The sequence below is a fragment of the Mesoplodon bidens genome, assembly GCF_964165515.1.
Source record: "Mesoplodon bidens genome assembly, chromosome: 2".
Taxonomy (NCBI): Eukaryota; Metazoa; Chordata; class Mammalia; order Artiodactyla; family Ziphiidae; genus Mesoplodon; species Mesoplodon bidens.
Window position 1 is genome coordinate 19,905,510 of NC_138177.1, and position 25,202 is coordinate 19,930,711.

Genomic DNA, 25,202 nt, shown 5'->3' on the forward strand with positions numbered 1-25,202 from the left:
AAACTTAGCTCCAGGACAAGAGAAGTCTCTACAATATTTCAAGGCTATCATGCAAGCTGCTCTTGCATCTAAATCCAGTACATCCCATGGCACTAGAAGGGTCTGTATTAGGTAGGGATCCTGTATGAACCCATTCACCTGATAGGTGAATCATGGAGCAGACATTTAGGATTTTGGAACAAAACTATGACAGCTTCTTTAGAAGAGAAGAAGTAGAGCTCTTTTTCTGAGTAACAGTTTGAAACTGGAAGCTTATTCATAGACCATCTTGTTATAATGCAACATGAATTGTTCATAAAGAATTAAGAGTTATTGACCCAATAAGCCTCTAAGTTAGGCATGAATAATATTATTCCATTATCAAGTGGAGTTGGAATATGTGAAATCAGATACAAGTAAGTTAAGTAAACAAGTGACCCAAATACCCATGGTCTCTATTCTTGAACTCACACTTATGGCTTCATGAGATGTTCTCTGTGACCAGTGGACTGAAAGAAAAATATTTGACCTTGATTACAGAGTTTTGTGTGATATCTCAGTATCATCCTAAAATGAATGGCTACATCACTACATCCTCACTTGGGGTGGCCAAGGATGATAGTGGTGAAGGAAAAATTGCCCTGTGGGCAGAATTTGCAGCAGTGCACATGGTTGTTCATTTTGTCTGAGAGATAGTCAGAGATATAGATCTACGTTGCTTCATGAGCAGTAGCTAATGGTTTACATGGATAATCAGGGACTTAGAAAAAACATGATTGGAAAATTGGTGACAGAAAAGTCTGGGAAAGAAGTCAATGGATAGAACTCCCTGAACGGGCACAGAATGTATTATGTTAATGTTCAAAAAAGCTCAACCTCAGCATAGAAGGATCTTAATAATGGTCAAGATGACACATTCTGTGAACTTCTTTCAAGTCCCTTTGTCTAGTCACACCTATCATTGACAATGGGCTCATTCACAAAATAGCCATGATGGCAGAGATGGAGTTTATGCTTGAGCTCAGCAACATGAATTTCCACTCACCATGGCTACCCTGGCTACAGAAACTGCTGAGGATCCAACTTCAACCCACCCAAAGCAGAGACTAATACCAAGCCCCTGAAATAGAACCATTCCTAGAGTAATCAGCCAGCTATCTGATAGCAGGTTAATTATATTGGACCTCTTCTATTGTGGAAGGGACAGTGTTTTGTTCTCACTCCACAGAAACCTACTCTTCATATGGATTTTCCTTCTCTGCTTGCAATACTTTTGCCAAAATTAGTGTCTGTGGGCTTATAGAATTCTAATGTCTAATTCACTGTGATGGTATTCCACGATGCTTTGCTTCTGACCAAGGAACTTATTTTGCAGCACATGAAGTGTGGCAACAGGATCACACTCATGGAATTTACTAGTCTTACTATGTTGTCCATCACTCTGAAGCAGTAAAATAGTTCTTTTAACAATTCAGTTACTGAACTAGATGAATGGAAAACTTTTCAGGGCTAGGGTAATGTCCTGCAAGATTCAGTAAATTCTCTAACTTGTCAACCAATATATGTTGCTGTTTCTCCCTTATCCAAGATTCACAGGTCCAGAAAGAGCTGTAAATGAAAAAACACCTCTTGCTGTTACTCCGGGTGACCTACTTGCAAAATTTGTTTTACCTACTCTGCAACTTTTGGCTCTACTGGTCTAGAAGTCTTAGTTCCCAAGGGATAGATGCTTCTGCTAGGAGATCCAGCAATGGCTCCATTAAACTGGAAGTTGATACCGTCTGCTGGCTACTTTGGTCCCCTCATACTAAAGAAACAACAGGCAAAGAAAGAGGTTACTGTATTGCTGGGATGACTTGCGACTACCAAGGGGAAATTGGATTACTACAGGACTATGGGAGTAGGAAGAACTACGTCTAGACTAAGGGAACCTCCTACACTCTCATGTCCTATAACAAAGGGATCCAGTGCAGACAGGACTGCCAAAGGCTCAGATCCTTCAAAAATGAAGATTTAGATTACCCTAGCAGGCAAGGAACCATGACCAGTTGAGATGCTTGCTGAGGACAAAGGGTAAATGGAATGGGTAGTAAAAGAAGGAGGTTATAAACATCAGCTGTGACTACATGATCATTCGTAGAAATTAGGACAGTAAGAGTTATAAACATTTCTTACTTTGATATAACTATATTTGTTTATATATTAACCAATTCTTTCTTTCTCCTCTATCTACCATCTAATATTAAATGTGGTAAATGTAGTTATCCATTGTATTAGTCTCCTTGGGCTGTCATAACAAAGTCCCCAAAACTGGGTGACTTAAAACAATAGAAATTTATTCCCCTAAAGTCTGGAGGCTAGGAGTCCAAATTCAAGGTGTCATCAGGGTTAGTTCTTTTGGAGGCTCTGAGAATCTGTCTCATGTCTCTCTCCTACTTTCTGGTGATATCCAGCAATCTTTGGTGTTCCTTGCCTCTTAGGTGAATCACTCCAATTTCCACCTCCCTAGTTATATGCCATTGGTTCCTTTGTGTGTGTCCAAATTTCCCTCTTTATAAGAGGGATTGGTCCAATTACACCAGCAATTGTATTAGCTCCCATCTTAATCCAATATGACCTTTTAAAAACTTGATTACATCTGTAACTATGCTATTTCCAAATAAGAACACATTTACAAGGTCTGGGATTTAAACTTCAAAAACATCTTTTTGGCAAACACAATTCAATCTGTAATATCCTTATATCTCAGTATTTAAATTTCAGAATTTCAAAGGGAGAGTGGATCTCAAGTATAAGAGGAATGAATATCACCCCCAAAATTGATAAAGTAACACATGAGACTATGCACTTTCATTTTGAGAGAGGATTGGTATCTTTCAACTGTGGAAGAGATAGTTGCATCTTCTTAGGTAGAAACATCATTTTCTAATGTCTTTGTTTGGAAGTTATATGTATGGTTAAAAGAAGTGTAAATGGATGGCAAGTTGGCAAGGGATAGACTGGGGTGGCTTTGTACAATATCAACTTAGCTGAATCAGAAACTGCATTTCCCAGAACTCCTTTTCCTATTTAATGCTGGGTTAAAGTTCGCCTTAAAAGAACTCTGCATGAGACTTGGAAGGCAGAAGTGAAGCAGTGGCCATTATACTATGAAGAAGGCAACAGGCACTATTGCCACCAGCGCACATTTTCACCGACCTGGAATCTCACCTTGACTTAGGGCCACAGCTGTGATCGCAGCTCCTGAAGCTCTCTCCAGATCTCCTCCTTTGCTTCACAAGTCCTGCACCAGGTACATGGTCAGCAACATGGGAAAGGACACTGGATCCTTCTCCAAAATCACCTACATCATAGAAGTTGGTAAAAGGCAAATGTGCCTTCTAGTTTTTCCTCCTAATCCCAGTTCTTCCTTGTTCTTCTTTACCTCATCTTACCTTTTCTCGCTGGTAGCTCTGCTGATGCAGAGACTTCAGCCCATCATCGGACACAGAGGGAACAGACTCCTACTGACTTCTTCACTAGATCCCACAGTTGTCTAACCCCATGTATCTTCCACCAAACACTGGCAAAAGTTGTCACACAGGGAAATCAGGAATGATGGAAAGCACTGGCATTCCTAGTCTACCACCTTCATAAAGTCAGAAACTCTTCTACAGATAGGTTTAATTTTGGACAATTATTTCTAACTACCTTCTTGTTGCCCATCCTTCTGGAGGCCAGAACTTGCTAGTCATTTTTGACCTCTCTTCCACCCACATCCATATATTATGATTCTCTCCAATTAGAGCATAAATCCAAACATCAACCCATATTTCCTGAGACTGGATGTTACAGGCTTGGGGAATAAAACATAAATATGTGTTGTGGCTTATTTACAAGAGCTTACTCACAAACAAGGTCACAACCACATCATCTCTATTCAGTTTGGCTTGCCAGACTTCTTATCTTCCAGAAGAACTGGTTAGAGCAATTTCCTAGCATTCTATCTTAATCAACTTCTGAAGTGTGATTCAGTTTTCTTAGTTCTATACACTGATATAGTTTTTGTTTGTTTGTTTTACTATAAACTCCCATTTTCTCCTGTTCCCCATGTTTTATCACCCTTTTGGAAGGTCATCTTTCCTCATTTACTATCAACAGGCGATTTGGGGGTTATGTACACTTCTCCTTTCATATCTCCCCTTGTACATGTCCTCCATTTGTTAGCTTCCCTGCCTCACATCCAGCCTTACCTGTCCTTTTCCAAAAGTTGCAGACACAAGCTCTTCCATGAAATGTGGATTCTACACCTTGGTTAATATCCATTGATTGGAAATGTATTAACTGTGGAAAAAAATGTTTATAGAGGAGCTGAAGCTGCTATTCTGTTTAATGTAAAGTAACAGTGCCTGTTGTATCTGTGATTTTTTAAAATTAGATATGTTACAGATTCATTCTATTAAATTGTTAAGTTCATCCTGCATGCAACAACACTTGTTGGACTCTGAGAATGATACGTGCATCAGTCAGTCAGAGACTGCTTCTCAAGAAGATAACAATGAATTTCCCAGCTCAGCCCCAAAGCTCCCAGGTACCAACTGAGGCCCAGATGCTGTAACGGAACAGGAGCAGGACCCTGTGGGGCCTTCCCAGGGCAGACCACTCCCTCATATCCTCAGCTCTAGCCCTTCTTTGAAGTACCTAGATAATAGTATCTAAAGCACATTTCCTGAGTTGTTTTACAGATGCTAAAACCCCCAGGGTTTCCCTGGTGGTGCAGTGGTCGAGAATCCGCCTGCCAATGCAGGGGACATGGGTTACAGCCCTGGTCCGGGAAGATCCCACATGCCACAGAGCAACTAAGCCCGTGCGCCACAACTACTGAGCCTGTGTGCCACAACTACTGAAGCCCTCGTGCCTAGAACCTGTGCTCTGCAGCAAGAGAAGCCACCGCAATGAGAAGCCCACGCACCATGACAAAGTGTAGCTCCCACTCTCCACAACTAGAGAAATCCTGTGCACAGCAATGAAGACCCAACACAGCCAAAAATAAAAAAATAAATAAATAAATTTTATTAAAAAAATAAATAAATAAAATAAAATAAAACCCCCATCAAGTGGAAGAAATTAACTACTTGATGACCATGAGCACGTAGCCCCCAGACCTACTGGCACCTAAGCACTGATAATGTTAAGCCCTGTGACACTGCCCTGTTACCTCACCATCAACCAATCAGAGAATCGTGTACAAGCTGATCACATACCCTGGGACAAACTTCCCTCACCTTACCTTTAAAAATGCTTTGCTGAAACCCATCAGGGAGTTGGGGTGTTTTGAGCAACAGCTGCCCTGGACTCCTTGCTTGGTGTCCTGCAATAAATGCTGCACTTTCTTTCACCGCAATCGGTGTCAATAGATTGACTTTACTGCTTGAGGGTGAGCAGACGCAAGTTTGGTTCAGTAACAAAACCTGGGGAGTCTGGTTTCTAGAGCAATGGCTTGGTTAATCCATGTAGTTTTCGTGAAGTGGTTAACGTTCCTCATGAAGAAATAGAGGCTAAATAACTCAAAACAGATTAGCAAAAAAGACCTGAGTCTCTCTCAGAATTCTTGGTATGCTGGTTGGCAGGATTTCTATCTGCCCCAGGACAGTCTTGTTCTCAAAATCATGAAGTTCAAAAAACATAAATTATTTCCATGTAGCTAAAGAAGGGAAACTTTATTCACTGTTCATCTTGTTTGTTTGTCCAAAAAAAGTGAAAAAAAGAAAGAAAAGAAAGGGAATAAAACTTACACTATTAGAACTTTAACATTTGGATTTAGAATAAAGAAAAAGAAATATCTAGTAAATCATTATGTATTTTAAATCACTAATTATATATCAACCCCTCTCCTTAAATATGTTCTAGCACCAAGAAAATTGTTAGTTTGCAGAGTAGAAAGCACCATAAGAGAAATTTACTTTTCATCCTAACACTTTGTAGTAAACCAAAATCATTCAAGACAACTCTCAGTTAATTCCTATTAACGTCAGTCTCTACTTTCCTAATAAAAGTTAAATCACTTCTAATAGAAAAGCTATTTTTAAAATGTCAAAAATATTTCATTATAACACTTGTCAGCAAATATTCACAAGAATAGTATGTCCAAATGTAGTCACATAGAATTGAAAGTGCCAGAATTCTACTTTCTCACCTCAGGCAAATCTTAATTTGCTGTGAATCTTCCCTATGGCCAAATCCTTGGAGGCATCTATTTTAATAAAACATAGAAAACACCTGAATCATGTTCTTCCCCTACCCAACTCTTACTCTGCTGTGGACTGGGAACCCATGGAACACTAGCTGTGTATTAGCTAAGTGTGATGGGGAAGCTGAACTTAGGAATCTGAGCTCAATTTGCTAGCAAAAAAGTAGGAAGTAGCAACGTGTTGCAGTGTACACTATGTGGTCAATGTTACCAAAGATGTCGAGTGAGCAAATGACAGTGGGGGAGGGAGGCGTCAAGACCCCTTCCTGTCAGATTGTCATAAATATTTATCAAAGAGCCACTGGGGAGATCACAGAATTCTAACCAATTTATCTGGCAGTGACCTAATCACCAAGGCTCAAAGGCTGATATAGAACCTTCTCATGCCTTTAAGGAGGTTACCTGAGGCTTCCACTTTGTAAGAGGAATTACATTGGCAGAAGTGGATGGCAGGACTGTGGCAATATAGGAGATCATGACTAGGCAGACTGGAGCTTTTTTTACTCCCTTGCTAATTCTCTCTGCTTCGCACTAAGGCCAGAGACTATTGTCTCTCCCTCATCTCTCTTTCCCTTTATAAAAATGTGTGTTTATTTCCAATCATGTTACATGTACAAGTTACTGGAGCTATGAGATGCTTGAACCTGAACTGAGGAAAAGAGGAGGAAAAAAGACACATCTCCAAATGAGTTTCATTTATATAATGAAAATAAATTTTTACACAATCAACAGAAACACACCAAGTTTTTTTTGAGAAAAATATTTTTAAATAAATTTTTGTCTTTTTTTTTTTTTTACATTCTGATATACATATGTAACAAGGTTTATGGCACTGTAACCAGAATCAAATCAAAAAAAAAGTTAAACAAAGGAAAAAGGTGGGAAAGAAAGTAATTGGTTTTGTTTAATTCCTTTCTAGCTCCAAGCTGGCAACTTTGCACTATTTGTCTATCATTCAGCTGCCAGCTCTAACTCACTTTCACACTCAAAACACCATATTATTGCACAAGAAGCCAGTGAAGGCATATGGTATAATGGTCAGTTCCTTGCTATTTCAAAAATTCTCTTAAACCCAGAGAGGGGGAAAAAGTAATCCAGAGTACGAAACACACAAAATCAACAGTATCCTTTGTCTCTTTAAAGAATGTGAAGGGTTCTTAGACCACTTAAGCTGCCCTGATCTTCTCTTTGCACCAGTGAGCACAGCAGGGCTTGGTTTGGTTGGGTTTTTTGTTTTCGTAAGGACAGCCCAGGCAGATCCTAGGTCTTCACAATTCAACGTCTTTTCTACGTACTTTGGGTTCTTTTTAATTGGTTTAAAGTGTAGTATCTTCGGTCTATGAACCTGCACAGACTAGTTAATCGTAAACTCTACAAATAGCTTAAAAGGAAGAGGGGAAGAAACAAATTTTGTTATATTTTTATTGTTGACTTAAAAAAATTACGTCTTTAGCCTCCCTGCTTTGTCAGTTGGCGGGAAGTAAATCTCAACGGCATCAAAAGTTAAATTCTTCTCACACTTGTTAAAAATAAAAAGTTTTAAACAAGTTTGTTTCCATTCACAAACTTGACCCCATCTTAAAAAAAAAAAAAAAAAAAAGAAAGAAAAGAAAGAATCCATCCTCCTTCCTCTTCATCTCCTAATGGAGAACAGTCATCCTTTCCAGCCAGATTATTGTCACACAACTGTCTCCACACCCATCAGCTTTGGTGTAAGGATTCGTGGTGTCACACCGTTGTTTAGGTCTTCCTCAAACTCCAGCAACTGCCCCATGAAGTTAAGGTTTGGGGAAATAATTGGTCGTTTGCCTTTGACAAATTTATAAGCATCAGTCATGGTCATCCGCGTGTGCTTCATCAAGTAAGCGATGACAATGGTGGCAGAGCGGGACACCCCAGCCTGGCAGTGGATGAGCAGCCCCTTCCCACACTGGTGAGCTTCCTCTGGAACAAGGGAGAAAGGCAAGAGGTAGAGGGAAGGAGAAAGAGAGATGGAGGGAGAGAGGTTAACGTTTATCTAGACTTGACAATGCCATATTCTGTAGAGAGAGAAGACATTAACATGGCTTTGAAACTAAGTATAGTTTACTAGTTAATCATGTATGTTTATGTCACAACCTCCAGAACTGGCTAAAAGCAATATTCGTATGAAAAAGAAGCTACATTTCTACGTTTAAAGAGAAGACTAGGTAAAGGAGTCATTCGCAGTAATAGCTGACTTCACAGGTGACGGTGGCCAACTGAGGATGGAGCCACAACACAATTAGCCTAAATGTCAAACAGGCTACTGGTTAAGTAGACCTCTCTGATTCAGGATGTTAATTTCCATCACCATGTTGTGTCACTTGTCAAAACTAGTGTTATTAACAATGTCTCTCCCACCTGTGATAGAGAAAAAGCATTTCTTTTTTTATACTATAGAACTGCTCTGTGCAGAAACTGGTACTAAATGGATAAGAGTTTCAGTCTTAGGAAACTCTGAAGGGGGTTAAAGGAACAAAACTCAACTAGAAAGTTACTACGTTCAGCTTGTCACTAGCAAACCCTATTGTTGCAAAGTTAAAGACTTGCAGTTCTCAGGCATAGGGTGTCACCTACATCTGAACTGTCCAACCCCCTCTGCATCTACACATGCCTTTCCAACATGGCAATGATGCAGAAGATGAAGGAATTAACAGCAATGGCTCAGAATCCAGAGCAATTGAAAAAGGCAATACTTTAAAGGTTTTCAGGTATATTAAAAGCCCTGGAGAATAGCTCTTGGGCACTGCCTGAATGGATTCTTAATGACACTTCTAAACTAAAAGGCATCCCAAAGAAAGCATCCCTGGAAAATATACCAATTAGATGAAGAGTAGGAAAGGAGATGGTAAGGAGAGTCCCGTTCTAACAAAAACTACTTCTACTGGCTACCCACTAGTAGATTAAGAAAAGAAACATTGTGCAAATTTTCATCTTAAAAACCCAGCAATTTAGCTTGCTTCCTATAGATAACAGTATGTTAGGAAAGTATCTCCTGTTTTCAATTTCTTCTCTTCAGCACACACTATTTAAGGACCTCCACCTCAAGATGGGGAAGCATGGGGGTAAGAAGATGAGCCACAAAGGGCTAGGTCTGACCATGATTCCACCTTGTGGTGGACCTTGTGTGAATCACGTAACTCCCCAGAGCCTCAATATTCCTATCTGAATAATGGGAATAATTGTAACTAACCAGGCTCAGGAGATATGGGAATAATATCACCCGACTCAGGAACAACTAAACTGGCATAGTTAAACCCTAAACCTAGACTCTGCTTAGTTTATATTAGACTCTCTGTGAATGCTATTATGTTTCTAAAACCAGCTGTGTTTTCCTTAAAGCAAGACTATCAGATTTCAGTTTATCCGATGATATATAACAATGAGAATAAAATATTGTGCCTGTGCAGGGTGTGATGCGGAATTGTTTTCGAGGTTAAATGCTATTTATTACTTGTTTTGTTTTCTTTCTAAAACACCAGGTGAGCCTGAATAATCTATAAGGAATGTGGGTGCTTTGACTACAATCCTCTTAGAACCTAAGCATATCTTATGCTACCCATTAAATGAAAAGCAATTTCTTAACTTCCTCCAACTGGAATTAACTCAGATAAAATTGCACTCACAACATCATACATCAACCAGGAAGTTCCTCATCTACTTGGTGACAAACTTTTCTTCCTTGGGACTCAAGGTTTGATTCACATATCACTAATAAAAAATCTAAGGTATCTTTGCATTCACAATCATTGCCCGTTGAGAACCAATAGAGCCTTGTAAACATTGCCCCAGTGTGTTCCCAAAAGGCTCCTGCCCTCGCAGTCAAGAGCATTGGGCTCTGGTCCCTTTAGTGACCACTCAGAATTTCCTTGCAGACTGAACATTCTATGGTCCTGCAATAAATAAAGGCACAATTAGCAAGGATATGCCTGGGTTAAGTGACCAGAGCTGCCAATTCTACAGCAAATCCACCCACCCTAATGGTTGTTAAATCCAAGGGTTTTTTTGTTGTTGTTGCTTTTTGTTTTTCTTTTTTCTCTGACAAAGGAGCACTGAACATGAGTGCATTCTTCTTGGGACAGAGGCCAGTAACAATCTGCTACAATATTTAGGAAAAGTACTGGGTCACCCTTTTGTGGTAAGAAAGGTTGGTATCACTTGAAAAAAAAATTGTTGAGTACCTGCTGGGTGTCAGGTACTCCCCAAGTGATAATTTGAGCCTTGCAACAGTTTGAGGCTTAGAAGCAGCGAAAGTTAAAGTTTAAGATTAGGGTTAGGCTGGCCGTTGCTTCTTTCTAGAGATTAAAGCCTGCTGTTGCTAGAATTTTCTCTCCTCAGTAACTACATGGGCTATACAGTTTGATCTTTCCTACTTCAATGAATCTGGGGTAAACTAAGGGAATCTAGTACCATCTCATGAGCACTCAACTTCAAGCCTTCTTGCTACCCAATGTTTAAAAACTGAGGCAAAGCAAACAGAAGGGAAAAACTACCCCCCACCCCACCCCCGCTCTTTCTCTCCTCTGTGCTGAGTAATGCGTAAAGATGTTCACTACGGCATTATGTTTCTGAAAAAGATCCTTCAGAAACTATCCTTCAGCAAACGCTACCTTTGCCTCAAGCAGTGGCAAATTAATTTAACTCAAGGTAAGAGTGATGTGGGTGAGTTTGGAGCGGTGTCATATTCACAATACAGCTGGCCCCGGGTACCCGCGGGGGATTAGTTCCTGGATAAAATTCACAGATGTCCAAGTCCCTTATATAAAATGGCATAGGAAAGTCAGCCCTCTGTATCCGCAAGTTCGACCCGCGGTTGATTGATGTGGAACCCGCGGATACGGAGGGCTGGCTGTATTTTACTCCCTGCAAAGTGCCTAGGGACGCCAGTAGACTACGTACCCACGGTGCCTGCTCTGGCCGCCAATTTCTTACTTTCTACCAGTTCTTTTGAGATGGTGTTATAGAACATCTCAGTGCTAACCCCTGCCACTTTTTCATTGAGAACTTGAGGGATGTGGAGGTCTAGTTGAACGGATCCCAACCCAGTTGAATCAATGTTCTTTTATAACCGTGGTTCCAATACACTTGATGGGTTATGACTTAGGAGAATACTTTGGCTGCACCAGGTGGCAGAGCCCGAAAACACCTCGGTGGAGCTTTTTTGCAACACAGGCATAAATTTTGGACTTGATACCAAAGCCCAAGCCAGAGAGGAAAGGAAGGCGGAAGATGAGACTTCCCCGTAGGAGATAGTTACCAATGAACTCAAAAGCCTCTTCAAAGTACTGCCTCAGGTTCTGCTTGTTGCTGTCGGTCGCCGGCAGCCGCTTGTAGTTGAACAGGCCTTTCTCGTAGTGGTAGAGGGGTAGGTGAGTGGTGACGTTGATGACATAGCCAATGTTCAGCCGCTGCATCGCATCCAGGTCCTGAGCATCCTGCTCGTTGCCGAGGAACAGGAAGGGCAAGATGGGCGTCAGCTCTGCATTCTCGATGTCGGGGGTGCTGGGGATGGACTGAGGTAGCATGCTCGAGGCCGCAGACGCGCCGCTCCCCACTTCCCGGCACTCTTGGAGCTGGAGGGAGTTGTCACAGAGGTTTTCATGGTTCTGCTTAAAACTGCTAAGTCCACCTGGAACAAAAACACAGAAAGTGAGAATGACTACCCCTAGAACTTCCGAGCTGGCAGAAGATATCACTTTCCCCTTAGGAATGAGTGTGTTTAGTACATTTTTTAAAATAAAATCAAAATACAAATGAAAGTCCATTTGGAGGCAGAGGACAAAGTTTGGAGGATATCACTGCATGCAGTACTTTGGAAATATGCTTTTTATACAAACTGGGGCATGTTCCCCTGGAAAGAGTTCCACGAAGCATCAGGCCATTTCATTAGCAGCAAATTTGTTCTGCCCCAAAGAGCCATATGCTCAGTGGCCTATATAGAACCTTGCACTTTGGGAGCCCAGGAAGGCACAGACGACTTCCTTGGGTGTAGAATTTCTGCCTGTACCTGGGCAGTGTAGGTGTGTGTCTTGCACTCTTTGTAAGCTCACCTTACCCAGAAGGCCAAGTTTGCCCCTAATACAGCAGAGTGGTTACAAGCAGGGACATTGGAAGAACCAGGTTATCTTGGCTGTAATCCCAGTCCCACTACTTCCTGCGTCTGTGACCTGGATACATTAATTTCTCTCTCTGGGCCTCAATTTCCCCATCTGTAAAATGAGCGTAATGGCATATACCTCTTAGGGTGATTGGGAGTCTGGAATGAATGGATACATCTATAAAGTATACAAACCTCCCCCTCATCAAATGCAGTGTCACTTATGAGAATGTATCTTAAGGAAATCATCGGACCAAAGATAGCCAGCTAGATGCATAAAGATGTTCGCTACAGTTTTCTAGAAAGGTCAAAAACATTTTTTTAAAAGGGAGAAGTTGACCTGTGCGCCCAGTGGAATATTATGTAGCCATGAAAAGTTGTGAAAGGAATATGAAAACAGTGTTTCTGTTTAATATTAAATGAAAAAAGCCAGTTTAAAAACATTCACCTTACATGTGATCAAAAGTTGAAAAAACATGCAAAAAAGAACACTGAAGTCAGGAAATTTATAGATCATAGTTTATTGTCTAAACTTTTCCTTTAGTATTTGTCAGATACATTTGTGGATAAGCCCAAAGGATTATTACAGAGGTCAAATTATACAATATACATGTAAGGGCTATGAAATCAGAGTTGACATTATTAACTACCAAATGAGCTCTAATTCTTACCAACTAGATACACTCTGGCCTTCCCTTTGAACAGAGGGGGAAGTTGGAGATCTCCTAGAAGCTGAAAGCCACCAGAACCCAACACTGACCCACCTCCCCCTCCCCCAGATAGCTGCCTTACTTCTGTCTTGATAGTTTCAAGAGATAAGGGAGGAAACATAACGGGTGAACAGGATATGGTTGTGTTGAAATAAATACAGGAAGTCTATCTGTCTACCAGTTTCTGAACCTATGTCCTTCTCCGTTTCAAGTTTCATCTTTGGCAACCACAGCAGGAAGCTCCAGGCTGTAACCCAGACCAAGTCTCAGGGCTGTTCACAGCCAATGCACACTAGTCGTATAAACTGGGGAGGTCATATTTTCATTAAGATCCGTCATGACTCAAAGATCATTCAAAGGGGGTAATATTATGACCACGTGTGAGTATCAAAACCTGTCTTTGCTTTTGGAAAAGAAAAACAACAGCTATAAATTCATTTTAATTGATTTCTAGAATTAACGTGTGCCCTTACATCTTATTATTCTGCTATGAAACAAGGATTCAAATTAAAAGTTTGTCTGGATACAAAGAGATCATTTTTCAACTAGATAGAAGAAATGGAAACCACCAGAAAAACTTCATTAGTGAATACCTAAACAAAAATTTGAAATTGCCCACTGTCACCATCACAAGCTCCACGAAAGAGACTAAAGAGTTATTTTAAAATCTGCTCAGCTTTGGCTCCATAAAATCCAAGTAAACAGTTCCACACTGGTTCTGTAATGGGAACCTAATTCACTTTTTGTTTTTTTTAAGAAAAAGACAGTTGTTACACTTTTCTGTATAAGATGAGAGAACAGAACAACAAAACAGATTCAAAAGAAGTCTTTAACGTGGTGGATTGGAGGGGGGGGAACTTCTCTCTGTTCTTATTTAGTGTACTCAAGCTGTAATTTGTCTTAAAAGCAGCTAGTTTAAAAAAATGCATGCCAGAAAACCACACACACAGAAAAAAGCAGCATACAGCTTTTTAAAATTCTGTCTCTACACCTCCTTTCCCAATGACATCAGCTGGAGGCTCCCCACCTGCCCAGTTGCCATAGCAGTTACACAAAGACATACAATGACATCAGTTGGCATGATATCAGCTCTTTGAGTGCAAACAATACAAGAAGAACTACTTTGTTTAAGGCCTTTGGTGCAACTGTGTTCTGGGGAGCCAATGATGTAATGCTAACAGGTGGCATGGGCCTTCCATTTGCCTAATGGGGGGAAAAAACCCATGGGGGAGGGGAGGGGAGGGGAAGGAATTGGAGACAGACAGACACAAAATACTCCGAATCCCAGGGGGTGCCCACGTGCAAAATTATGTGGATATTGTATGTTTAAGCCATGTGGGAACTCTGTTCATCGAATCTTTGGAGGCAGAGTGGATAGAAAAGGAAATATTCTAATTCACACATATTAACTAGACGAGGAAACCCTCATTGAGGGATATGAACAAACAGTCTGTTCAGTTGCCAGTCTGCTGACCAGTGTCGGCATCAATTCTCATTAAGGGCTGTGCACAGCTAGATACTGCAGTTAAAGAACTCTCTCTGGGGATGGCGCTTACAGCAAAATGAACCAGTAGAATCTCACAGTGGTGGTTTTGAGAGAGATGTCTGTAGGGAGGATTGTTTTCTTCCCTAAGAGGTTTGGAATTGGAAGCCAGGGAGGGATGAAGGGAAGATGAGGGCTAATATGGTTCTCCCTTCCAACTACTTTCCCTCCACCCTACCCCATCACATATCATAGAAGCCGAACGGACTGCTCACTTAATGAGGAGTTTTGATTATTTCATATTGTTATTACTACATAGGAACATTACAAGATGATAGCTAACAATTGAAGTGGAAGCAGTGTAGCATGGTGGTTAAGAGAGGGGTTAGAGGCAGGCAGACCCAGGTTGCAACGGTGATTCTGTCTCATGAGAGTTTGTAAGACCTGGTATAAATCCCTTTTCCTCATTAAGCCTCAGTTTACTGATCTGTAAAGTGGACTTAATATCACCTACCCATAGAGTTGTGGTACAGGAAGCCTATGTAACCATATAATCAGGCATTTGATAAATAATGTCTTATTACCCCAATGTCATCACTGTTATTGTCCTCACCTCCAGCTGATCTGCCGACTCTGAAGTTCGTGAGAACCCTAAATGCGGTGCAAGTGATTCTGAGGCCAGGCTGCTCAGGCCTGAATCCCAGCACTGCCAAATACTGGCTCTGAGACCCTGCACAAGGTCCTTACCCCTTGGCTTCTCCGTTTCCCCACATATAAAACAGAAACACCTACCTCACACTACAGTCCTGAGGATTAAACTGATTTATAAAAATAAAGTACTTTGAAATGATATCTAGCACATATGAAGCACTTTTGTTCATTACTGTGGAAAACTGCCACTTTAAAGATCTAAAAAGAATTCTAAGACAAATACCATATGATATCACCTATATGGGGAATCTAAAATATGACACAAAATGAACCTATCTATGAAACAGAAACGGACATAGAGAACAGACGTGTGGTTGCCAAGGGGCAGGGGGTTGAGGGAGGGATGGAGTGGGAGGTTGGGATTAGCAGATGGAAGCGATTATATACAGAATGGATAAACAACGAGGTCCTACTGTATCACACTGGGAACTATATTTAGTATCCTGTGATAAACCATAATGGAAAAGAATATAAAAAAGAATGTATGTATATATATATATGTATAACTGAATCACTTTGCTGTACATCAGTAATTAACACAACATATCTCAAAAAAAAACAATTCAAAAGAAGGCAGAAAAGGAGGGAAAAATAAGGTACAAATTGAATGAATAAAAGAGCTTCGAGATACGAGGTTATCATCCAGAAAAAATACATTCTGCTCAATATAAAGACTCTCAATGATAACAGGCTGATGTTTCCAGAGTTTTTATTTGTAAAAGCTTATTGAAAAAGAACTAGGAACCAAGGTATCTGAGAAGTTTTAAAGTTTAAATAATATATTTTTATCATAAAGAAAGCAACAGCTCCCTATCCTTCTTAAACAAACACATCTGATTTCATTTTTTCTTCGTCCTAGCTTTCCCAAGAAAGCCTGCATGTCTTTGGATTCCTGGGTTTGCCAGAGGAGAATTGAGTGTTTTCAATAAAATCACTCTTCTCTCCTCCCTCCACTCCTCTCCCCTGTGTCCCCAAGTCCCCACCAGGCTGCGTGATCTCTGTAGACACACAACTGCTCCCAGGCATCAGTGCAAATATTTCCCAGGCATGAGCAACAGTGCTGGGGGCAAACATTTCAGACCTTATCTCAAAACCAGGTTCTCTGCCAAAATGAGTATGATCAGCCTGTGGATTCTGAATGGGAGCAACAAAGAATACCCAGCACCCCTACAAAATATGTAGAAATGCAACCAGTGAGTTTCCTCCAACGGGAGGTCAGTAAGGTGACAGTCCCACTGAAGCAATGGATTCTAGTTGTAGTGGGAAACCTCTCTTTGTAGATGTATTTCACCTCCTGTAGCTGTGTTGGCTATTGCAGCCCTAGAAACACAACAGCCCTCTGTAATGTGATTCAGAAGCAGTGCTCTGGATGGCAAATTAAAGAAACCACATCCAAATGCAGAATCTATAAGCAAGAGATTTCCATCGTCCAAAGATGGCCAGCACTTTGGCACACCAGCTTTTTGGCTTCATGCTAAGTTGAAAAGTGAGCATTTTTCGGAAATCTCCGGAAAACTCTCACTGAAGGTCAGCAAATGACATTAACACCCAAAGAAAAGTGGAAGGGAACTCAAGTCGGACTTTTCTACAAGCTTGCTGCGAGCATATCCATTGCCCCTTTTTGTTGTTTAGAGTTTCTTATTGGGTGATTCATTTTTTAAAGTAAAATGGTACTTGATAATAGTGGTTAAGAATGTAGACTCTGGAGCCAGACGGCTTGAGTTGAGAATCCTGGCTTCCATCACTAACTAGCTGTGTTACCTTGGTAAGTTAGTTAACATCTCTGCACCTCAAATCTCCACACCTATAACGTGGAGTTAACAGTAGTATTTATCTCACAGGGCGCTTAATATGGATAAAATGCTGCATGAGTTAGATATTATCAGTATAAATGGGAGAGATACTGGTATAAAAGGGGTCCTGATGGATACAAATTCGTGGGCCCTCCATGGAAACTGGAGTCCATCTAAACAGACTCCCAAGATTCTATTTTCACAAGGATCCTTGTGGAAGAAACAAAGCCTGAATAAACTGGAGCTGACGTCAGGTTTCCAGAGTCGAAACTCCCAAAGATGGGGGCGGTCAGAGCTGTTTCATACTTTTCAGGGAAGAAAATCATCCACCTTAACAGGGGAAATATTAGAGATACAAACTAGAGCCATGAAGATTACTTCTAACTCTTGTTTTCTATGAAATTGTCTTCATAGGTCACTGACACGACTAGGGATTTTATAGTAGGAATGATTTCAAGTTTAATACCAGACGGTATCACCTAAACTGTCCTATGATCGTGTCCCCAGGGAACATGTATTCCTTCCTAAGGGGAATAAAGGGAGGCTGTATCAAAGAGGGAGAATGAGTCCAAAGTGCTGTGTCACCAGGTGTAAGGTAAGAAAAAAAGGGATAAAGTAACAACTTTGTTACCAGGGGAAGAGAGAGACTTAGGAGGCTGAGTCCAACAGTGTTGCTGGTGGGGACCGTGAGTCAGAGAGGAGTAACCCTACGATCCCTAAATCACATCATTTCTTTGCTTACATGTGAAAAGTCCAATGTGTGAAAAAACATAGACAACGAGTTACCATAAAGCTTAAAACTCTTTAAAAAAAAATTAGGATCTTGAATTCAGTTGAGCACATTTTGATTATCTGGGCAAATACTGTTAAGTGTTCCAGGAAGATATATCTGCTCATATGTTAGTCCCTTACTTCATGGATTTTTTTTTTTACTGTCTGTTCTCTCTTAGGAGATACAAATCCTCTACAGATATACTTTAAAAGCCAACTACAGAAGGCAGTTTATTATATATAAGGCAGCAGGGAAAGAGTACAGGCATAACCTTATTTAAATCCCTTTGTACACAGGACTTCGCTATATGTCGCAGGAAGATAGGTGATTTGTTGATATGTTTGATACCAATAGCTGTAGGGAAGATATCAATCGCTTGGTCATGGATGGGTGATCCATCTATTTTTGGAAATAATTTATAAAAATTAAAAGATAAGTTAAAGGACCTCTCTGGTATCTGTTCGACCTAGTGACAAACCATAGGTAGAAATTACTTCAAGAATGGCCCTCCCAAAACTGTCCTTCCAAAATAGACTAAAGATTACTCCTGTCCTTATACTTAATAGTAATCTAACAAAGTTGTCTTTAGTGATGTTTTGAGAGAGAAAAAAGGAAAATTCCTCAAAAGTTTATACCAGAATATTCTCAGATTTTGAGTTAATAATACAACCCTTTCACTGGATTTTCAGCTGGACAAAAATCATAATTTAGACTATTGATGCTGGGCAAAAATCATAATTTAGACTATTGATGCTTACCTGAAATAAACATCATTTGTATCATCATTGTAACTCAGGTATCTTATTTTTGTTTCCCTCAGATTATGTGCCATCCCTCCCACCCCAACAGTTCGGTAGACTGTAAAATCTGCCATTCTGGAAATAAGCTAATACTTGACTATCATATGTACCAAGAATTAAAAACAATAATTTTTGTTCCTTCCTAATTTTTGTATAATTTACAATATGCTTTCAGCTAAATTTTTGGTTCTGCATACTTCTACAACCATTTTCAATTATTAACTTGTTTGGGGGCTCTGATTTCTTCTGTCTTAAAATATATTGCTTCCTTCTTTGACTGTTAGAATCTTTGTAATAACCTCAGTGGAAAGAATTTCTTTTTTTTTTTTCTTTTTTTAACTCCTGCCTAAATATTCACCTCAAGAAAGCAAACCGAATCAGAAAGATCCAATGACTTAGGAACTGTGATTTACAAAAACTGAACATGAAGCTTTAATTGTATGCCTTCCAAGAAACGCTGACGCTGGCACATTTTTGTCAAAGTTTAAAAGATTCTGCTTGTGTCCCTGCCACCCCACCCTCTGCTCAGAAGTTGCCTCTGCTCCCTCCACTCGGGCAACCCCCACCTTGTACTCTGTATCTAATGAATCTGTTTCAGTTTTGTTTTGTTTGCTCATTTGTTCTGTCGGGGGACAGGCAAAAGAGGTGAAGGAGATGAAGAGGTACAAACTTCCAACTATTAAATATATAAGTCATGGGGATGAAATGCACAGCATAGGGAATATAGTCAATATTATTGTAATAACTCTGTATGATGACAGATGGTAACTAGACTTAGCACGGGGATCATTTTGTAGTGTATAAAAATATTGAATCACTATGTTGTACACCTGAAACAAATGTAATATTGTATGTCAATTATAATTCAATAAAACATAAAATGAGCTAATTTTATGGTATGTAAATGATAGCTCAATAAAGCTACTTTAAAAGCAAAACAAAAGCAAAGAAACAAACAAACAGAAAAAAAAGTTGAGGAAGGAATGAATTGGGAGTTGGGGATTAGCAGATGCAAACTATTAAACAAAGAATAAATAAACAACAAGGTCCTACTGTATAGCACAGGGAACTCTATTCAATATCCTGTGATAAACTATAATGGAAAAGAATATGAAAAAGAATGTATCTATATGTATAACTGAATCACTTTGCTGTACAGCAGAAATTAACAAAACATTGTACATCAACTACCCTTCAATAAAATCAATTTAAAAAAACAGTTGTCTGCAGTACACATAAGTCCTCTCACTACCGAATTGGTGGAGAAAAGGGCTGGGGATTAAATTTCAGCCTGCTGAAGTAGCTCTCAATTGCACACAAAAAAGGCAAATTCTTGTTACTACCCTTGAAGGGGGGTGCCCTTGTGTTGCCCCCTTGTTACCATTCCTACTTTAAGGCTTTAATGGGTAACCAGTGTTTAGGATACCACCAGTTTAATTTGTGTGTATCTGAATAACACAGGCAGATTGTTTGAGAGGATACTTCGCAAGTATGTAAATACAGCCTGTTTCTTTAAATCTGTTACCTCATTTATTTACATTAGAACAGAAAGCACTGCCAGAAGCAACAGCTGATGACAGTCATGTCATTTTCCACAAAGACAACAATTAAATAGCTTTGTGTTCTTTTAATGAGCAGATGACTTCTCTGAGGGCAGGCTTCAAACTTAAGATGGCAGAGTTCCCACAGCCAAGAAGGAACCCCTCAGGTTCTGCAGAAGTCACTGTGACTTTAAGGAAAAGCACCCTCTGGGCCCCTGTCCTCTACAGCCAGCCGGCCTGTGTTTGCTCCTCTTTCTGCCCTCCCTCCCGGCCTCCCCCTCCCTCTCTCAAAAACACTTGGGGAGGGCTTCCCTGGTGGCGCAGTGGTTGAGAGTCCGCCTGCCAATTCAGGGGACACGGGTTCATGCCCCGGTCCGGGAAGATCCCACATGCCGCGGAGCGGCTGGGCCCGTGAGCCATGGCCGCTGAGCCTGCGCGTCCGGAGCCTGTGCTCTGCAACGGGAGAGGCCACAGCGGTGAGAGGCCCGCGTACCGCAAGACAAAAACAAACAAACAAACAAACAAAAAGCACTTGGGGAAGAAAACAAGAGGGAGATTTTACCTGGAATATATTTGATTTGATGGTTAAATGTCCAATGAATCCACAGAATATTTTTCAACCTATTTTTAAAGAGTTGATGGTGTGGGTGGGAAAAGGGGTCAAGCCTCCCCCCTGCCCTCCCACACACACTGTGAGCCCCCCTTGGTGCAGAAAACCCCATCTTCACACCCACCCTCCCCATTCTGTCTCTAAAACCTTTCAGGAGGCACCACCGGGAAAGCAGGGAGTGGGCCTAAATGACTTCTCCAAGTCACTCCCTCAGCCTGAGGGGCTGAAGAAGCCTTCCACACTCCCTTAGGCTGAGCCTGGGCTGGTCAGAGTGGACATTTCTGGGGGTCCAACTGCCCCCTTCATCCTCCCAGTCCGCCTTGTGGAGCTTCATATTCACTGGGACTTCATCGGCCCCGAGACTGAGCTTCACTCCCACTCACAAAAATACCACTTAAAGAGAGCAAATTTAATAGCTTTTTCTTCTCAAGACAAAGCTTTGGGATTCAGTCAAGGGAATGGCTTTCCACTAAGAAGTGTGCCTATCAAATCACGGGCAATATGATATGATATATATGGAGGGAAAAGAGGGGCTGATAGAAAGACAGCCAAGTTCGAGCCTCAGGTTCCTGAAAATCTGCAGGTTCATATTTCCTTCTGGTCACTCCACGTCTAACCTTTACCTATGTCAGCCCACGCCAACCAGCTCCCAGGGAGAAAGGCACATCCTAAACACGTAGCTCAGGTCTCTGGGTTTTCTTAACAGACACACCAGTTACAGGAACACAAGCTTCACTTTTAAAATCTCTTTTATCAGAGAGCAAGCCCTCCCAGACATTTTGAGACTCGACTGACAGGCTGAAGATGTCCCTTCCCTCTCCCCTCTCCCTCTCTCCCCACCGGTCAGGGTCCAGTGGGACGAGATGGATGATCAACATACAAACACACAAATAAAAAGGTAATAATTAATGATGATAAGGGCCATGAGGTGCCCTCCAGTTCCTGCCTGGGCGCTGTGAGAGGGGAGTGATTAGATCAGGGTTTAGGGCCAGCCTCTCTGGGGATAAGAAGGGATTGACTAGTTTGGAAAAGGGGTGGAGGGGAGGGGGTCCAGGAGAACAGTGGAAGCAGAGAGAATCACGCTAGGGGCAAAAGCAGGACACTCGTGAGGCCTGCGATGACTCAAAGGGACAGAATGTGGTGAAGCAGAATGAGGGGGAGGGAGTGACCAGCGGAGGGCAAAGGAGCCTGCAGAGGGCTTCTTAGGGCCATTAAGCAGTTGGGATTTTATTCTAAGTTCAGTGGGAAGCTCCTGAATGTTCACAAGTCCATAATACATGATCAATATGAGTTTGAAAGGAAAAGAGAAAGTGACAGCCAGAAAAAAGTTAATCTAGCAGATGGTGCAATTTACAAATAGTCCAAAAGCTGGGCAAAATCCATACCCTTTTTCTCTCAGAATACATGTTTTGTACCTGCTATGGATTGAATTGTGTCTCCCCCACCCAAATTCACATGCTGAAGCCCTAACCCCTACCGTGATGGCATTTGGAGATGGGACCTTTGATAGATAATTAGGTGTCGATGAGGGTGGGGTCCTCTTAAAGGGGGTTAGTGCCCTTATAAGAAGAGACACCAGAGAGCTTGCTCTCTCTCTCTGTGTCTGTCTCTCTGTGTCTGTCTGTCTCTCTCTTTCTCTCCCATTGAGGACACAGCAAGAAGGTACCCATCTGCAAGCCAGGAAGACCTCACCAGAACCTGGCCATCCTAGCATCCTGATCTTGGACTTCCAACCTCCAGAACTGTGAGAAAATAAATGTCTGTTGTTGAAGCTGCCCAGTCTATGGCATTTGGTCATGGCAGCCCAAGCAGACTAACACAGTACTACTTTTAACTCCCAGTATAGCTCACTTTTTAAAAAGATAAATTATAATTCTTACTTTTGAAGAACCACACCCAAAGCTGTGGATTGCCTGAGAACCTGGCCCCTGGGAGCCAACCCAAGTGGGTACCATATCTCAAAATCAAGCCAGGAGTCATCCAAGGTCAAGATGGGGATGTTGCCTAAGGGACAGCATGCTCATAAGAAGCAAGCCCATGGAATCTTCCAGAACCTTCGTTCCACAAGCCAGCTGCAAGCAGAGGAGCCCACTTCTTCCCAAAGACACATGCCTCCTCATTACTTATACTCTCCTTATGGATCAGCATTGACCTATGCCCTTCCTACAGCATCTCTCTGGGTTGAAAAACAGTTTAGCTGGAGACCTTCTGTGTATTTGGGAGGCCACTCAGTACCATGTTAAGGCTTCACCTCCTCTGTTCACTAAATAGCTCAATACTGGCTAATCCATCAAGACGGATTAAGGGAAGGGAAAAAAATCCATGAGATCATACTGGAAGGTTAGAGAGGGAAGAATGTTAACAGGAGGAGAGAGCTATAAAACACAAAGCCATATTTTCCCCAAGAGCTCAAGAAGATAGTCCCCATTATTGTTTAATTCTCTGAAGAGAGGGAAAACATTCTTTGCTTTGCAGTGCCGGAGTTTAAGTAATGAAGCACTGCTAAACAAACAAACAGAAGAAAGCCCAGTAAAGCTATTCATTAAACAAGCCCACTGTACAAAAGGAAAACTGTTGCTTAACAATCCACCTCCCCCGAGGACCAACATTTATCTTAGACCCCAAATTAAACACATTACAACTTCACAGCAAAAGTATGTTTCCCAATGGGATTTAAGTAGAGTCCAATTAAATAAATCTCTAGAAATATCAAGAACAAGCCTCAAGAGAGAGCATATTTCTACTGTGAAACATTCCCATTGGAAGTTACATTCGTAAAAGGTCATCTACAAACGTCTATGACAAGAGGAGGGGAAGCAAGGCAGGAAGCAAGGCAAGGTCACACAAGTGAAGCCCGGGTGGGTTCCATCCCTACAATCGCGTATGGAAGTGCCTAGCCAAAAATGGTGTGTGCATCTCCACTCGCTGTGAATGAAACCCCCATGTCCAAACAAACAGCTTTTATGACCATGTGTTTTCATATGATCTGGAGGTCAAAGGGCTGTGGCGTAGGGAATTCAGGAAGTGGTAGGGGAAAGGATCAAGTGTCAACATCAAACTGTGAGTTGTTTTACTGAACCAGTGTTTTCAGTTCACAAAAGGCAGAGCAACAACTTCCTCAAGTCACTGAGCTGAATTCTATATTTGGCAAGAATACTAAGCAAGTCTGAGCATTAAGGATAAACTGCCAGAAAGAGCAGGCGTGAGCTCTCCCAGCTCAGGGGTTCACCCAGACAGCCATGCCCAATGGTCCAACCCCTGCATGAGGGCTGAGCTGGAAAAGGTCAGCCTGAAGCCAGGTTAGGCCTCTGTGTGCTGAGAGATACACCAGTTTGCATCAGGTCAAAAGCTAGCGTGTCCCCATGTAGTGGACCACCTTCTGGGATGAAAGGGAAGATAAAACAACCAGGAGGCCGGTACATCTCTGAGAAGGTGAGCTGGGATTATATACTGTCAATGTAGACTTAACACTAAGTGGAAGGCCAGCCAAGTAATGGTCGGTTCAACCTGGGACATGTGAAACGGAGAGGTGACCTGGTATGCACCCCACATCTGGCACCGTCAGACTTCCCAGCCACATCCCATTGAAGCCATGACTAACACTGCTCAGGGGGACAGAAGTCCTGACAGCAAGGACTTGGCACACAGCCCTTCTTTCTACGCTGAAGTTATACTGGGTGCTAACGACCCCTCTTGCCCCTTCTAGAATTTCAGAGGTTTGGTTCCTCTAAGTTTCTCCCAATTCCAGCATTCTATAACTTCAGCACAGTGTGGATAAACTGGACATTGGTGAACAAGGGCAAGAATGAGAGCAGCTGTCGTAGGGTATGTGAGGCCGGGAGGGCCTGCCTCCCACCTCAGGGCCTTTGCACGTGCTGCTCCCTCTTCCTGGAACTCCCTTCCCCTAGGTCCTCAAGTAGGTGATCCAGACCTCAGATCAAACGGGATTGCCTTATAAAGGTCTTCCCTTTATCTACCCTCCCATAGATCTCTATCATTATACCATGAAGTTTTAAAGTTTTGTGGTCTTCACGGATCACTTATCTGAAATCACTTGTTAATTGCTTCGCTCCTTTATTGCTATTATTAAAATGTGGATCCCAAGAAAGCCGAGCTGTTGTCTGTCTTGGGCGAAATACAGCACCACTGCCCTGTGGCTCGGGCGGCCTCCACACTTTTCCAGCAGTATGATCTCGGCAAAGTTCCTTGCCTTCTTGCACCCAAGGTTCCTCATTTGCAAAATACAGCTAATAATAGTACCAACAGGCAACAATAAGAGTCATTGCAAGGATTTAATGAGCTAATACTGGTAGCTATTAATAGAAATTGTAAAGATTCACTACTGTTTAGACCTACAGCTATACCTGATTTGTATAGTAGGCCTCATTAAATGTTTCTAGATTAAATGAGCTTTAGAATGAGAAGAGAAAGGGCCAGTTCATTATAAAGTATGCAT

General features: G+C 41.6%; 1 protein-coding gene across 3 annotated transcripts in view; it reads right to left on the minus strand.

Moving 5' to 3' along the window:
* Positions 1-6,755: 6,755 nt before the first annotated feature.
* The window catches only part of DUSP10 (dual specificity phosphatase 10), a 43,579-nt gene continuing 25,132 nt past the window's right edge, over positions 6,756-25,202 (minus strand). For all 3 annotated transcript variants that reach the window (XM_081225872.1, XM_081225871.1, XM_081225870.1), the window contains exons 3-4: positions 11,487-11,858; positions 6,756-8,152 (exon numbers count right to left, since the gene is read on the minus strand). In XM_081225872.1, coding sequence (XP_081081998.1) covers positions 7,887-8,152; positions 11,487-11,858 — 638 coding nt within the window. In that variant the 3' untranslated portion in view covers positions 6,756-7,886. The remainder of the gene's footprint in view (positions 8,153-11,486; positions 11,859-25,202) is intronic.